This window comes from Tachypleus tridentatus, chromosome 2 (genome assembly GCF_004210375.1).
Source record: "Tachypleus tridentatus isolate NWPU-2018 chromosome 2, ASM421037v1, whole genome shotgun sequence".
NCBI classification, from domain to species: Eukaryota; Metazoa; Arthropoda; class Merostomata; order Xiphosura; family Limulidae; genus Tachypleus; species Tachypleus tridentatus.
The window spans coordinates 76,428,128-76,443,383 of record NC_134826.1 but is presented as its reverse complement, the minus strand read 5'-3'; the positions used below and the strand labels follow the sequence as shown (position 1 = coordinate 76,443,383).

Sequence of the window (15,256 nt, the reverse complement as noted above, 5' to 3'; positions counted from 1 at the left end):
GTAGTAACTTAGAATTTGAGATTGCATAATTCAAAGTTAATAACCAAACACAACCATGTTGGAAGAAAAAAGTGTTAAGATCAGTAAGTGGGTAGAAATATAAAATTTCACTTCGAAATAATATACAAGTATCACTATTGTATAGTGGATAGTATACTTCAGAGAAATTAATATGAAGATATGGAAAAAAAAAAACATAAGAGAGAGCACAAATTAAACATCTGAACATAAGCACTGCTAAATGAGAAGTAATATGGAAAATTGGTTGGTTGGTTTATAGCACAAAGCAGCTAGGCTATGTGCACCAGACTTCTGGTAAAAAATAAGTTGAGTAAAATTCATAAAAGGAAATTAAAGTAAAACAAAATTTAAAAACACATAAATAGCATAAAACCAATGTTTACATCTAGTCTACAACATTAAGAAAAAACTACAGTAATTCAAGTTGTAAAGGACTTTCTGTAGCATATATATATGCAAAAACAATGTTTCGACCTTCTTCGGGTATTGTCAGGTTCACAAAGAAAGAAAGAGGTAACTGACTGGTAAGTCCCCTTAGTATATTTCATCTTTTCACAGCTTCAGTTTCACTCTTACTGAAGAGGATTATTTGATACCACATGACCCTGAACATTCCCTCTTACCCTACTTTACATCTGTTCAGATATCCAGTGAGTCAGTAGTAAATCTGAGGGCTAAAAACACTACATTCATAAGGGTTTCCATATGCATGGATAGCACAGTACGAAAGAGTTATTGTGTAGCTTTGCATTTAACATATCAAACTTTAAACCAATACCTCTCTGTCTGGGTGAAGTGCAATTCTGGACTCCTGTACCTGCAATCTCTCCATATAAATATCCTTGAAATGTTTACTTCTAAATTAGTTTTCTATTAGTTTCTGTCTCATTTGTCTGGTATTCTTGTCATGATCCATTCAGAAAACTTACTACAATTTCTTACATCAACCAACACAGAAACACTCATTCTCAGGATCTCTGCTTCCTTGCTTAAACTTTCCTTTGGACTCATGACCACTGCATTCAGTTATCAATCTATCATGTCCAAGAACTGATACCCTGGTAAGAGACCAACCATTTTAATTCCCACATAGTAGTCTATATCCTCTGGTGTTTTCAATGTACTTGCTCCCACTTTGAGAGCCCTTTCATCACTGTTTTTGTGACTCCCCTCAACACTTTTTTTAATTTACAAGCTATAGAACCAATGATGTGAAGTAATTGAAGATTAGCAACACTTGAGATCTTTTGTTGCTTATTTTTAGTTACATTCATTAAAACAGTCATAAATGATGCTGTAATAAATATTTACATGTATTAAAAGCTATATGTGAATGTGTTGCCTATTACAGTTATTACAGAATGATGCAAGCATTATTAGAGATCCTCAATGTTTCAAAATACTGATCACCTTTGATGGAACTAGGAAAGAAACATTTCTTGAGGAACCAATGTCACTGTTCAAGCCAATTTTGAATATGTAGGTGTAGTATAATCAGTAATTCATGCCTGTAAAACTGATGAAATGCTGAAATGGAATTTTTATGTCTCACATATGTAGAAAGGGTTAAAAGTAAATTGCTAGCTTTGAGCAAACTTGAAAAATGTAAAATCAAATTATGCTGAAGTTAAGTTAGTCTTATTCTGCTATAGGTAATAGAATGAGTTGCTACAAACTAACAGTAGTGGAGGGCAGCACAGCAGTACGTAACGAGAACTTAATATGAGAAAATCAATAATTTTCTGAAAAATAGAGGGTGGATTTAATTTATACTTTATTTTTAGGTTAGTGTGCAGTACAGACTTGCAGGGTAAAATTATTCATTGTTGCAAGATTAGTAAAATGTAATTTTCATTATTTTAATTTATTACAATTTCAACTTTTTGTCGTTTACTCTTTCATGTTGTTTTAATAATCTGATTTGATAAACAAAAAGTGAACCATATACTTACTTGTAAAATTTTGATCTCTTTTGCAAGTAAATTCTGAGATTTTGCAATATTCTTTTTTGTAATACTCTTAATAGCCACAGGCAGGTCCTTTTTCTGTAAAAATAAATGTTTAAAAATATCTTTAAATTTTCCAAGAACAGTATGTATAGACTAAACATCATACTAACTCATATTTACTGTATTTTTTAGTCCAAAATTGCAAGACTGAAACAAAACAATACTTGTGTTCATGTTTAAGTAAAAGCTTTGATAAGAAGCAATTTATACAAACTTTGATTTTTTTTCTTGAATGAAATGATACTGAGAAAATATTTATTGAAACTATAAACTATAAAAATAGAATGGCATCAGTTTCAGTCTCATCAGAGCAGTTTTGACTGCTTCAAATATGAAAATATTAAAACAAAAAAAAGATTTATTAAACTAGGTTTACTCTCCAGTTTTTCTGTAAAAATGTACCATTATATATACACAAATGTAATACATGTATTATATTCTTTTAACACTAAATGTAATCCACCATGGTGATGAAAGGAAGTAAAATGCATGTGTACTCACCAAGACATATATGATAAATAGACATGACCGACAAACAAACAATTACATGTATCTGAAATGTTAGATGACAAAACTAGTAGAACTTCTGCATGTAGGCTCTATCTACTCAAGGTTCACCCTGATGCTTTATGACAACAGCAAATTCTATGCATGCAGTACCTTTGAATTTGTATGCAAAGATAATTACCTGATAGCTTTAGAATAATATTTAACTTAAATTATAAAATGTTATCAATGTTTACAGTAAATAAGATGAAAATTTGTATTCCATTTCTCTACATTATGACTGTCTACTGTATGCTACATAATAGGACTGCATTATCTTTTTGTATGTAACGAAAGTCCACTACATGTGGTATAACAACTTGGCAAAACGTTTTATATTTGTTCCCATTGCCTACTGTCTATACATAACAAAGTTGCATCACATTTTTACATGTAATGACTGTCTATTGTATGTTACATAAACAAGACTGTGTTGCATTTCTGCATGTTATGAGTGTCTATTCTATGAGACATAAGATCCATTACTTTTCTGTGCTAAAATGGTAGTGTACATCACACAATAAGGTTGCATTAAATTTCTGTATGTTATGACTATCTATTATTGCATGTGGTATAATAAGATTGCTATACATTTCATATTCTACAGGGTGGCCCCTAAGTCCCTTCCCATCCATATATCTTATGTATCCAGTGTATGTGTGCTATCCCTCATTCTTGCTGCATAATATTATGCGACGTACTTGTCACAATGTGCTCTTCAAGTGTGAATGGGCTTACATCGGCCATATTTTTCTGAAGAAAAAAAATAAAAATTTATAATACATGCGTAATTGAATATAACATAATAACATATGGATGGGTAGGGACTTGTGGGCCACCCTGTAGTATATTTCATTCTTCTTAATTATTTTTAACCACACAACAACTATTTGTTCTTCACTGGATAAATCTTAAAGCAAAATGAGGAACAAATATATAGGTTGTTCATAATTGTTCCACTATTCTAAATGACTACTGAGTGAGATGTAATTCAACTGACCCTTATTTTTGAAGTTTTGATTTACAACACTTCCCTCCCTTTATATTTTGTTCCAATACATGAGTAATTCAAACCAACTTTTATCCCTTATTGAATAGCATTTATGGGTTCTTCAAGATAACTGAAATTTTACCTAGTACCTTACATTTTATTTGCATATTCTGAATATTCTAAATAACTATGGAAAGTTCTAATATATTCTAACACATTCTGGAATACTGTAGCATGTTCTAAATGTTTGAACGTATTTCACATTATTCAGAATATTCAATAACATTCTATTTGTAAATAATACATGCTGTTACTTTAAACTTGTGGAATATACTGTATGATATGAAAGAAGTTTCTAGAATCTCTCTCTCTCTCTCTGTGCGTGCATGTGTGCGTGTACTTAAGCATATTCTTCTGTATCATTGCAAATGGATACTAGAAAATGAAGGCCATGCTTCGGCTGTTTATTTCAGAAGAAATTGAACTGATAAGAAGCAAATCACTTTCAAATAGGCAAGTGCTGTGTGGGTGTTTTTCTACCATCACAAAACATTAAAGAAGACAGTTTGTGAAAGTCCAAAGATTGTGACCAGGAAAGCTTTAGCTCTTTAGAAGAAGGTTCAAACTCCAATTGATCCAGAACATCAAACTGGAGAAGCTTTTTCAAAAATTGGCAAACCTAAAGAAATATGAAATAAGAAAAACTGAAGCTAATTAAAAAAGGCAGTTTATCAATAATCTGGATGACATTTTTGACATTACTCATATGAATGCACTGACTCTGATGAAGATCACAGAAGATAGGTATTTTCTTCTTGATAACAGAGAGTGTAAGTGCCATAGGTGGATGGATTAAGTATATAAAACTCTTTCTTTAACCCTTTCATGACAGGCTTGATATATGCACATACGTATACTATTACTTTTGATGCAGTATATGTACCTTCACAAACATTGTTAGACTTCTAGTAAAGATACCAAATTTCTGTACACAAAAAAATCAGATTTTCTAATGAAGTATTTTCAATAATTTATTGTTTGTGAAAATAAAGTCTAAGCGCAAACTGATTTCAAGTTACGTTTAAAACATACTTCATCCCAGAAATTTGAAATACCAGTGTAATCCCTAAAACCTCCTAAATACACTTAAAACATTTGTTTTCGGTAAAACTTTGTATTTTGTTACTTTCTATACTCTATGTGAGGTTTGTCATTTAAACAACCTCATAACCATCATAAAAAATTAAGAAATAAATAATTTGTGTTAGACTGACTACATATTATAACACAAAAAACACAAATATTTAGTGTAGGTAGCTTAAATCTCATAACACTATATACGAACATATATATTTATTATATTGACCTTCCAGTAGTGCATACCTAACATTACATAATTTGCACTGACACAGTGCATGTGCACCCAGGTCAAATACCCAATAATATAAAACTGACCTTTAGTCTTCCTTGTCTCAGCAATGTTTTAGCATTTAGTGGGCTGGTATTTTGTTATATGTAGTAACATTTAAATTATTATACATTATTTATGTATATAGATTATTACTATGTATAAAAAAGTTAGGAAACTTGTTTTTCTCAAAGAAGTTAAGCAAACAATTATCTCTTCTTGCTAGGACCTTTGTGTTCAACTGTTGCTTGACATAGTTTGCAAAGCCTTTTAAAGTTTTGCACATGGAGGATATTAAACATTTTTTTAAAGTTTTATATATATATATAAAACCATGTATAACAAATCATAACCACCTGTACTGATACCACAGAATTCCACTTCAGTTTATTAAGCTTAGTAACTATGATTTATTTAGATTTTAAAAACTATGAATCTTTCAGCAGACTAAAAGCACAACCTACATCCTTGAAAGCTTAGATTGAAAGAATACTGTAGTTTTTCAAAAATTAAAATGGCTGAGAAAAACCACTCTGGGAATATTCTAAGCTGTTGATTTGTTATTCATGTCATATACTGTAGTAAGTTTATACAAGAGACCATTTAAAAAAATGGAAAGAATTGAACAGGGGGGACCATGTTTTATTCAGTACATAAGCCATATATCAGCAAAATTACAAGATATGAGGTTCTTATTTTATATTCTAGTTTGTCAACATTAGTAATTTGAGTTACTAACTTCTATGAAATTATAGACTTAGTATTTTAGCACACAAACATCTAATTTTAAAAAGTGCTGCATTTAACATACAATGTGATTCACTAAAATATATATTTAGATGTGTTCTGTTAATATTCACTTTTAAATTAAAAAATTAATTTATAACATTAAAGATTGAATTATAATCTACAATTTGGTTCCAAACTTATTGACAAGTTCATAAGATAGCAATTCAATAAAATTTTGAATGCAAGTCAACAGACACAACATGTCCTTTGAGCTCCGACCCCTTGTGAAAAGGTTAATTTATCTACGTAACTACTACTCACAGATAATCAATTTTGTCAACTACATGATTATATTGACCAACTCTATTTCAAATCCTAAGAAATTATTCATGTTAAATATGATAGGTGTTTCCAAACAAAAAAACATCTAAACAATAGATGTTTCTATTGACACAACTCAAAATATTAGTAAAAGAGTGAAGCCTTTATCAGATGATACCAAAAGTCTAATATCTGATGATTATTGGATGGCCATGTTATTAGATTCTTTAAGCTTTTGTTAAAAGGAAATTTAAGCAACAGTCACCAACCTAAACAGTTGCCAGATGGAAATATGATAGAAAAATATTACCTTTAAAACTGGGCAAAAACCAAAAGATTGGAAGTTGGCTAAGGTTACTCCTGTTTTAAAGAAAGTTGATAAAAATTGTCCTTGTAATTATAAGCCAATTTGTCTTTAGTGGTAACAAAAATTTTGAAAGTTTGATAAACACAACAAATGCTTCAAAAAGTCATTTAACACAATTTAAAATGTTGTTGTATTGTCCACATGGTTTCACTAGAGAAAAGCTTACCTTTTTAATCTTGTAACATTCTTTGTAGAGGTCACTCCCCATGCAGATGAGAGTATGAGTGCAAACATGGTGTATCTTAATTTTCAGAAAGCATTTTATAATGTTATCTCTCTGTGTTGGATAACTTGGATCATTAGATAAACTGGATGGATGGCAGAAAACTTGTAAATGAAATTCAGTCTAACTTGATTCTTGTCACAAGAGCATTCCCTCAGGGCTATGTTAGGGCCTCTGCCCTTTTTGATTTACATAAATTATGTAGATGAAGGAATGGTCAATATATTATCTAAGCTTGCTGATGGCATTAAAGTTTTGAATGTTGCTAGCTATAAGAAAGATGCTACTATCTTACAAAGATATAAGTTATTTGAAGTGTCGGGTGAATAAATGGCAGATGACTTAATTATAATCAATGCAAGATAATGCACATGAGGTATTACAACTTGAAACATGAGTATAGTTTTGATGGGAATAACAGTGTTAAAAGATCTGTGTTTTGGTTTATCAGTTTTTACACAATCTGAAAAATGTGCTGTTGATAGCAGAAATGCAAACAGAATTTTGAGTTGTATCTACAGAAATATTAAATACAAGACTAATGAGATTATACTGCCACTGTATAGGTCATTGTGCTTAGTGTTAGGTTCTTTACTTAAGAGAGGACTGAACTATTGAAAAGGGTGCAGAAAAAGACTAATACAATGAAATCTAGAATGGAAAGGTTATTGTACAAGGATAGATTAAGATCTCTGAATTTTTCTCTTAGAAGAGAGAAGAGTTAGAAGGGATCTGACTGAGGTGTTTAAGATTGTTAATGGATAGTGTTGATGCATATGTTTTTATATTTAATTATAATAACATCAGGGAATGCAAGTTTAAAGTTTGTGTGAGACATCTTCAGCTGAGAAAGTTTTATTTTTAAGAGCAGAGTCAGTTTTCAGAATGAAATGCCTTTAGGTGCAGTGGATGCAGTCAACTTGAAGGGAAAGCTCAATAAATATTTAAATAAAAGGGCAATTTTTCTTGTTTGTTTATTTAGTTTACTTGGACAGATGTATCAATCAGTTTAATAATAATTTTAATCATTCAATTGTGGGAGACAACTTCAATTAAAACAGTTTTATTTTTCTAATAGAACAATTGGTCTGGAATGAAATGCCTTCAAGATGTGGTAGATGCAATCAAGTTGAAGGAAAAGCTCAATAAATATTTAAATAAAAGGGTTGTTTTGTCTTTTTTGTTAGTTTAATTACATCACTTCAATAGTTGTGACAATCAATTTAATAATAATTTTAATCATTCAACTATTAGAATAAACAAAAACAGTAATAATGAGAAACATTTAGATTAATTAACTTAATCCTAATTCTGATTACTATACGAGTTTATGACAACAATAAATGTACTCATTGTTCATATGTAATTAATTACATCATCCAGTTCTAGCTTTATCTAAAGTGATATTGAATGTAAGTCAAATTATTTCTTTGTACAGTGTTCTAGTTGGGCCTCAGAGTACAGTTCAGTCTTCAGTAACTTTAACCCTTACATTTCCACCTGTATATACAAAAGATACACACCATCTCCACCTGTACATTTCTGCCAATTAGAGTAATGACAAAACACTTTCCATAGATGTTAAAGGGATAAAAATACTACATTATTGGAAAGAGTATGAAAAAGGACTGATAGGATTATCCCTGGGATGGAAGACTATCATAAAACAAACTACAAAAGGTCCTTAGATTAGAAGAGATATGAAACCAAATGTTCAAAATTATAAAGAAATAAATAACACCATACACAATTTCTTGCTCTTAAGTGACATGTGCAGTGAGAGAAGCTTGTGCAAGTTAGTTTTACTACATTTGTGAATAGAATGCTGCCTAACATGAGAAAACTTTATCACCTGTTTGCACATATTATCTGTGTGAGCAACACCACTTATCATAATGTTGAAAATTCTCAGATACAGGACTGCTTTCAAGTTGCACCTGATAAATTTTCACAGCTACAAATAAACAAATGGAATCCTTCTTAATGTTGAAGTACAAATAGCTAGCTGGAGATCTGTGCCTAATAATTAAGAACATTATGTTTCCATGGTATCTCATAGCTGAATATCTGCAATGAAGTGACCAGTTTTACAATAACCACTTTACACTTCATCCTTTATTCACTCACCAAAACCAACAATTCTTAACAAAATGCAAAGTACATTCCAGATCAATTATGAACTGGTTCTATTAATTTCACTTTCCAATGCAACAGTAAAGTGAGAGTTTCACTAGTACAGGCTGGTACTTTTCACACGCTTAAGAGGGGTTGGTTGGTTGGTAGGATTGGTGTTTTATGGCACAAAGCAGCTTGGCTATCTGCATTCCAGTAAAAAGTTAAAATTAAAGTAAAATTAGTAAAATTCATAAAGGGAAATTAATGTAAAACAAAACAAAGTTTTAAAAAAATATATAAATATCATTAAAACCAATATTTACATCCAGTCTCCAATGGTAAGAGAAAAACTACAGTTATACAAGATGTAAAGGACTTTCTGTAGCATAATTATAATTATCATAACTTGCCAGGAACACAAACAGGTAAGTTCAAAAACCACCGTTAGTCACTTGAAGTTGGCCCTTGCAGTCCTTGTTCCAAGTTATTTCACGAGTGTGTTTACTTATAGCAAAGCCACATTGGGCTATCTGCTGAGCTCACTGAGGGGAATCGAACTCCTGATTTTAGCATTGTAAATCCGGAGACATACCGCTGTACTAGCAGAGGGCTCATTATTTGATGATATGGCCATTTTCACAAAGTAATAAAAGTTTTAAAAGACTTGAAGCAAAATTTTACTACTCGCCAAGATGACTAGCAGGTAGTTCAAACAGCAGCGTTAGTCACCTGAAGTTGGCCTTTCCAGTCCTGTTTTCGAGTCATTTGACATTACAGCCATTTTCTAATTTCAAATCCAACTAGATAGACTGATTCTTAAAAGGAAATCACATTTAATAAGGCCTAATGTATAAATTAAAAAAACTTAAATAGCATTAAAAAGATAAATGGCCTTTAAAAAACTCAAAACATTTTAAAAGTGGACAGTGTTACCATCATCAATAACACTGTTTAACGTTATGGATAAACATTCAGACAGAACATGTTTAAAATGGTGCCGTCATTATGACTCTCAATGACGGCAAAACAGTAAAATGTGGCTTAATGCAACCCGAGTACAACACAGACAACACATTGGTGCACCAGTCCCTGAGAAAAGAAAATAATAAGTTAAACTTTGACCAATGTGTAGTCTAGTTAAAACAACTTCCTCTTTCCAATCCTTACGGAAGCAAGACAGCCAAAGTCCAATATACGGTTTTATTTGGGAAAGCTTGTTTTCACATTCCTCACTCCAAGTTGACTGCCAACTGGCACAAAGATGAGCCTTGAATAAAGGACTGTGGTCCATGTATGGAACACGCACAGCAGTGATAGTGCCAAAGCAGACAGATTTAGTTGCAGTGTCAACAAGCTTGTTCCCACAAATACCAATGTGGCCTGGTATCCAGAAAAACTGGATAGAAGTAGATGTTACAGAAATGGGCCAGTCAGTTTTGAATATTGGTGAAAACAGAATGTGAAATAACGTGAAGCAATTCCACAGCCAGTAGAGAACTAAGAAAGTCAGCAGAAATAGTGAAATTTGAGTACTGTTTAGCTTACATGTGATCCATGGCAAGAAAAATGGCATACAGTTCAACAGTGAACACAGAAGCTGTAGAAGGGATTCTGTACACAATCACCAAACCACAACAAACCATGACACTGTCCACACAGTCACCTGATTTCAAACCATCTGTACAAACAGTAACGGAAGGATGGTTCAAAAGATGTTCAGCAAATAACAAGCGGTATTTCCAAACAAGAGTGCCTGATTTTCTCAGAGGGCTTAAAGATAAGTCATGTTTCGGGACAGTAAAAAGCCATGGTGGGGTGGGCTGACCAGTGGATATAGCAGTGTTATCCAAGGACAGACCCAATTAATCCAATTTGTGCCTGAATACAAAGGCCAAAAGGAGCAATAGCAGATCTTCTGGTCTGAAAAAGTATAGCCCACCGAGGAAGGACAACACAAGCCCAGGTGTGATGCTTTGGTAAGGAACAAAGATTTGAAGCATACAGTAAAGACAGTTGCAAATGGCTGAGGTACAAAGAAGGTTCATGAGACTCTACGTATAAGCTCTGAACTGGCAAAGTGCAAAAAGCCCTAGTGCAGAGCCAAAGTTCTAGAAGAACCAGTATTGAAAAGAGAAAGGTTGTGATCAGAGAGCAGTTGCTCTACAGAGCAACCCCTCCTTTCAATATCAGCACTTCCCCAGAGGAGATGATGTCCATTAAAGTCCCCCAGGATTAAAAAAGGAGACAGCATCATAGGTCTCACCAGGGGAGAAATAGAGAGAACAAACAGTGATGGTACAACCCAAGGAAATACAGATGGCTATGGCCTCCAAGAGTGTGTCAAATAGCAAAGACAGGGTGGGTACATGCTGATCAACCAACAGTGCCACCCCTCCATGCACTCGTCCATCACACAGCCTGCCATTTCTATACAAAGAAAACTGCTGAAAGGTGGCTGTATTGGCAGGTTTCAGAAATGTTTCCTGTAAGGAAAAAGACGTACACAATGGTAGGAAGCAATCAGTTTTTTGATACCATCCAGATCAGAACATAAACCTCAACAGTTCCATTGTAGCAAAGTGGTCATTTTTATTTATATGTACGCAAATTGGGTGGAAAACCCTTCTGTTTACAGCCACATCTTTTCCCTTTACTGTCTTTATTCAAGGGAGGTCTATTGACTTCCATGGATACTGCCCTGGCTCGATTGTGCAGGTCTTTGTCTGTTGGAACAGGATTCCAGCGACTGAGGTCATGAATGAATTATAATTTTGCATCTTGAGGTGGGAGTAAAAGAGGTACCCAAAGAAATGCCTGTACCCAGAATCAAAGGAAGTGAATCCTGGGATATGCTGTGTGTTAAGGGCTGAGATGGGTGATGAAATTTATTCAACTTTTTTAACCATGAAGGTCAAAAGACTTTTCATTTGTTTAGAGAATGCTTCTTTTGGAGGCACAGAAAGATCCATCTGCACTCCCACTGTTGTTGTGGAATGAAGTGCAGCAGCATACAACTGAGTAAAAGTGGTGCACAGCAACTTTTGAGCCTAAGGATAAGTAATGTTATGAACAGTTTTCAAACGCTGCACCTTTTTTTCTTCCAACTATTCAGGGCAAGAAAAAAGTACGACAGGTCAGAGCTATTGTAATTCATGCAATGAGGGTCTGTTTCACACTTACAGGCATCATGGTTCTTGCCACCACAACAAGCATACATCAAGGAACCATGATATGATGCCTTCAAGTGACCAAACTACTGATGCTGGAAACATCTGAGAGGGTTTGGAATGAATGGCTGTACTTTGCAATTAAGATAGCCTGCTTTCATAGTGGCAGGCAGACGTGGTGATGTAAATGTGAGAATGGACATTGGTCGGCACCATAATTCCATCTTTGAGAGTGGATATACGCCTCACTGCAGAAACTCCTTGGATGGAGAAACCAGCGAAAATCTCCGACTCCCTTTCACAGGTTGCCACTCAGGGCAAACATGTGGGTGGATGTTTAGATCCCAGAGGAGGTAAACAAAGAACAGAACCTTCCCTGGGAGGTACCCTTACCACGTACAGGAATCCACCCCCGAGGGGTGTTATAAATGAAGTTCAGTCAGACAAGATTAATTTTGCATGTGGTGTACCTTATAGCTCAGTCTTAGGATCACTGCGCTTTTGGATTTACAAGAAAGGTCTTGGGTATTGCTGGATGTGAAGAGGATAGTGATGCTTTAGAAAAGGATTTACATCATTTATTGAATTAAATGAACAGCATATGGGTTTTAATTATGATAAATGCAAAATATATCATGTGGTTTATAATTTGAATTAATTTATTTGGATTCTTAAGTCAACCAAGCAATATGCTGTTGCTAGTGGTAAAGCAAATAGGACCTTAGGTTCTATCTACAGAAATAATAAATACAAATCAGAAGAGGTTATAATTTCTTTGTACAAGTCACTTGTTAGGCCACATTTGGAATACTGAGTTCAGTTTTGAGCTTCTTACCTTAGGAAAGACATTGAATTGTTGAAAGGGGTTACTAAAATCATACCCGAGATTGAGGGGTTGTCGTTTGAGAAGAGATTAAGATATTTAAAAATTATTTCTCTTGAACAAAGAATAGTTAGTAGGAGATCTAGTCTAAGATTGTACAAGAAACTGATAATGTTGATGTATCAACATTTTTCATATTTAACAGCAAAAATCATCGAACTATGGGATGCAAATATAGATTCAATCAAGGTAGAAGCTGTCTTCAGCTGAGAATTTTATTTTGCAAATAGGGTGGTTGGCTTCAGATGTGCAGGAAATAAATTTGATTTTAAAAGAAAACTTGATAGATAGATGAATGATAAGGATTGGATTCATTTTTTTTAATTTATTTATTTGATAATTTATTAGTTTAGAGGATGATATGGCAGAGATGAACCAACAGATCCCTTGTTGTCCCTGAACACTATCTGAAGTTTAGACACTAAAATACTTCATGACAATCAAAATAAAAGTCTAGATAAATCTGAAACACTACAAGACAAATGTTTTTCTACTTCTGTTGTTAGCAAAGTAAAGAAGGTCATTGTGAAAAACCTTTAAATAAAAGCATTTGGAAAGCTGGGTTCTTATGATTCACAGCAACATTTCAAAAAGATATTTTTTCTTGCCTTTCCAACTTGGTGATTTTGATAGGAGTTCTGTCACTTTGGATAATGGTAATTTGGCTGACATTATCTTTACTTTCAGATATCTTTGGCATTTCAGAGAAGATTAATTGGCAAGCTTGATGCTTACAAATTGGTAGAAAAGTTTAGTACACAGAAAAACAGCTTAGTAATAGAAAGCGTGCATGTATGACTGGAAAAATGTAACTAGTAATAAAAGTAGGGTCTCTCAGTAGATCTACCTCATCTCCTTTGTTGTTTATTATAAATTTTAATGGCTTAGATATCTTCTTAGGCTACAGAATTTAATCAACTAAAAATATCACAGAAAAAAAATCAACAGAACTTTACTAAAGGGCAATTTTCTCTTACTAATCTGTTAATAGTTTCTAATAATGTTGCACATTATCTGCATGAGAGATGGATGTACATGCACTTCATGTACTAACAGATTTAGATTTTTAAAAAGTTTTTGATGGCACACAAAAGATAGCTAAGAAAATCACATCAGTGGCACTTAATAAAAACTAATAAACTTGACAGAAAAATGACTGGATAAGGGAAAGCAAAACAGTAGTAACCCCTTTACAATGGGTCACAGGTCAAAGGCCATGTCATTGTGTTTGTTGACTTGCATTCAAAATTTTATTGAACTACTATTTTACTAATTTATGTCAATAAGTTTGGAATCAAATTGTAGATTATAACTGACTTGTTATATAGAGCTCAGAAGAAGGTTTCTAGAATGATTCTTGAAACATCTAGTGTCTAGTTTATGTTACTTAAGATATTAGGAGAGGCTTAAAATTTTAATTGAAAATTAAGATTTTGAAAAGACTTCCTATGGGTTATCAGTTGGGGTGCACTGAAATGAAAACTAAACAAATTTGAATATTATTGAATAACAGTTTCAGTCTTGGAAGATGAGATGAAAATTGATTCCTGGATTTTAGTTTTTAATTGAAGTTATAAATAGATTGGTTTGCCTTATAATATTGCTTTTTTGTTAGTTGTAACTATTTTTGAAATTCTGACAACTAAGTTATAGGTTGTTAAAAGCCAATTTAAATTGAAATGTAAAAACATTTTCTAATTTAGGGGTAACTTCAATGGGTCAAATGGCCATCTGTTACCTTGCTTTTAACTTCTTCTAGCAAACATTTTACACTCTAATTAAAAGGTTTCCCCACAGTAAACTTATTTTTCTTCCTTCAAGCAAAGTAGAAACTCCATACTCAATTATACCATCTAAAAAATCTGGTTCAACTCACTATTTAAAAATATATATACGTATATTGCACCCTACAAACTATGGAACACTTACCCCTTCACAATTCAACTTTTTACTTTCAGCGTGAATTCCTTATACTTTAATTTTTATTACCTTGTTATAATTTAGCTTGCATCTAAAACATGGATCTCAGAAACTACTGCACCAATAATAACTGGGAAATATTTTTATAACTAGGCAGTACTTATATAACTGAATAATAAATAAAAATTGAATCTTCCACAAAAAGTGTTTCAGATTTAACCAATAAAAACTAAAAACAAAAAGGACTACGTTTCAAGTAAAAAACAACCAAAAACAAATTTAAAAATGTTTTATTTAGTGAAAATGTGTTGCAACAGAAAATCAATTTCACTGGTAACTTCTTCTACAAACAAACACTTAAATAAATTCTAATGTGATATAATGCCACGATGATAGTTCATTTTAAAATTAAAATTTCAATAAAATCCTTTTTCTCATGGATGTTGAACATTATTAAACATCACATACAAGTACATCTCAGAATTGTCATAGTATCAGAAGATTCCAGTAAAAACTGCAAGAACTAGTAGTTAAACCTGCCCAGAAGGAAAGTATT

General features: G+C 32.8%; 1 protein-coding gene across 4 annotated transcripts in view; it reads right to left on the bottom strand.

Annotated features, from left to right (window-relative positions):
• The window catches only part of LOC143244275 (serine/threonine-protein kinase unc-51-like), a 144,169-nt gene that overhangs the window by 128,207 nt on the left and 706 nt on the right, over positions 1-15,256 (bottom strand). For all 4 annotated transcript variants that reach the window (XR_013025006.1, XM_076488632.1, XM_076488631.1 and 1 more), the window contains exon 2: positions 1,974-2,066. Coding sequence is in view for 3 of the 4 variants with exons in the window: in XM_076488632.1 (XP_076344747.1) it covers positions 1,974-2,066 (93 nt within the window). In the remaining variant the exon portion in view is untranslated. The remainder of the gene's footprint in view (positions 1-1,973; positions 2,067-15,256) is intronic.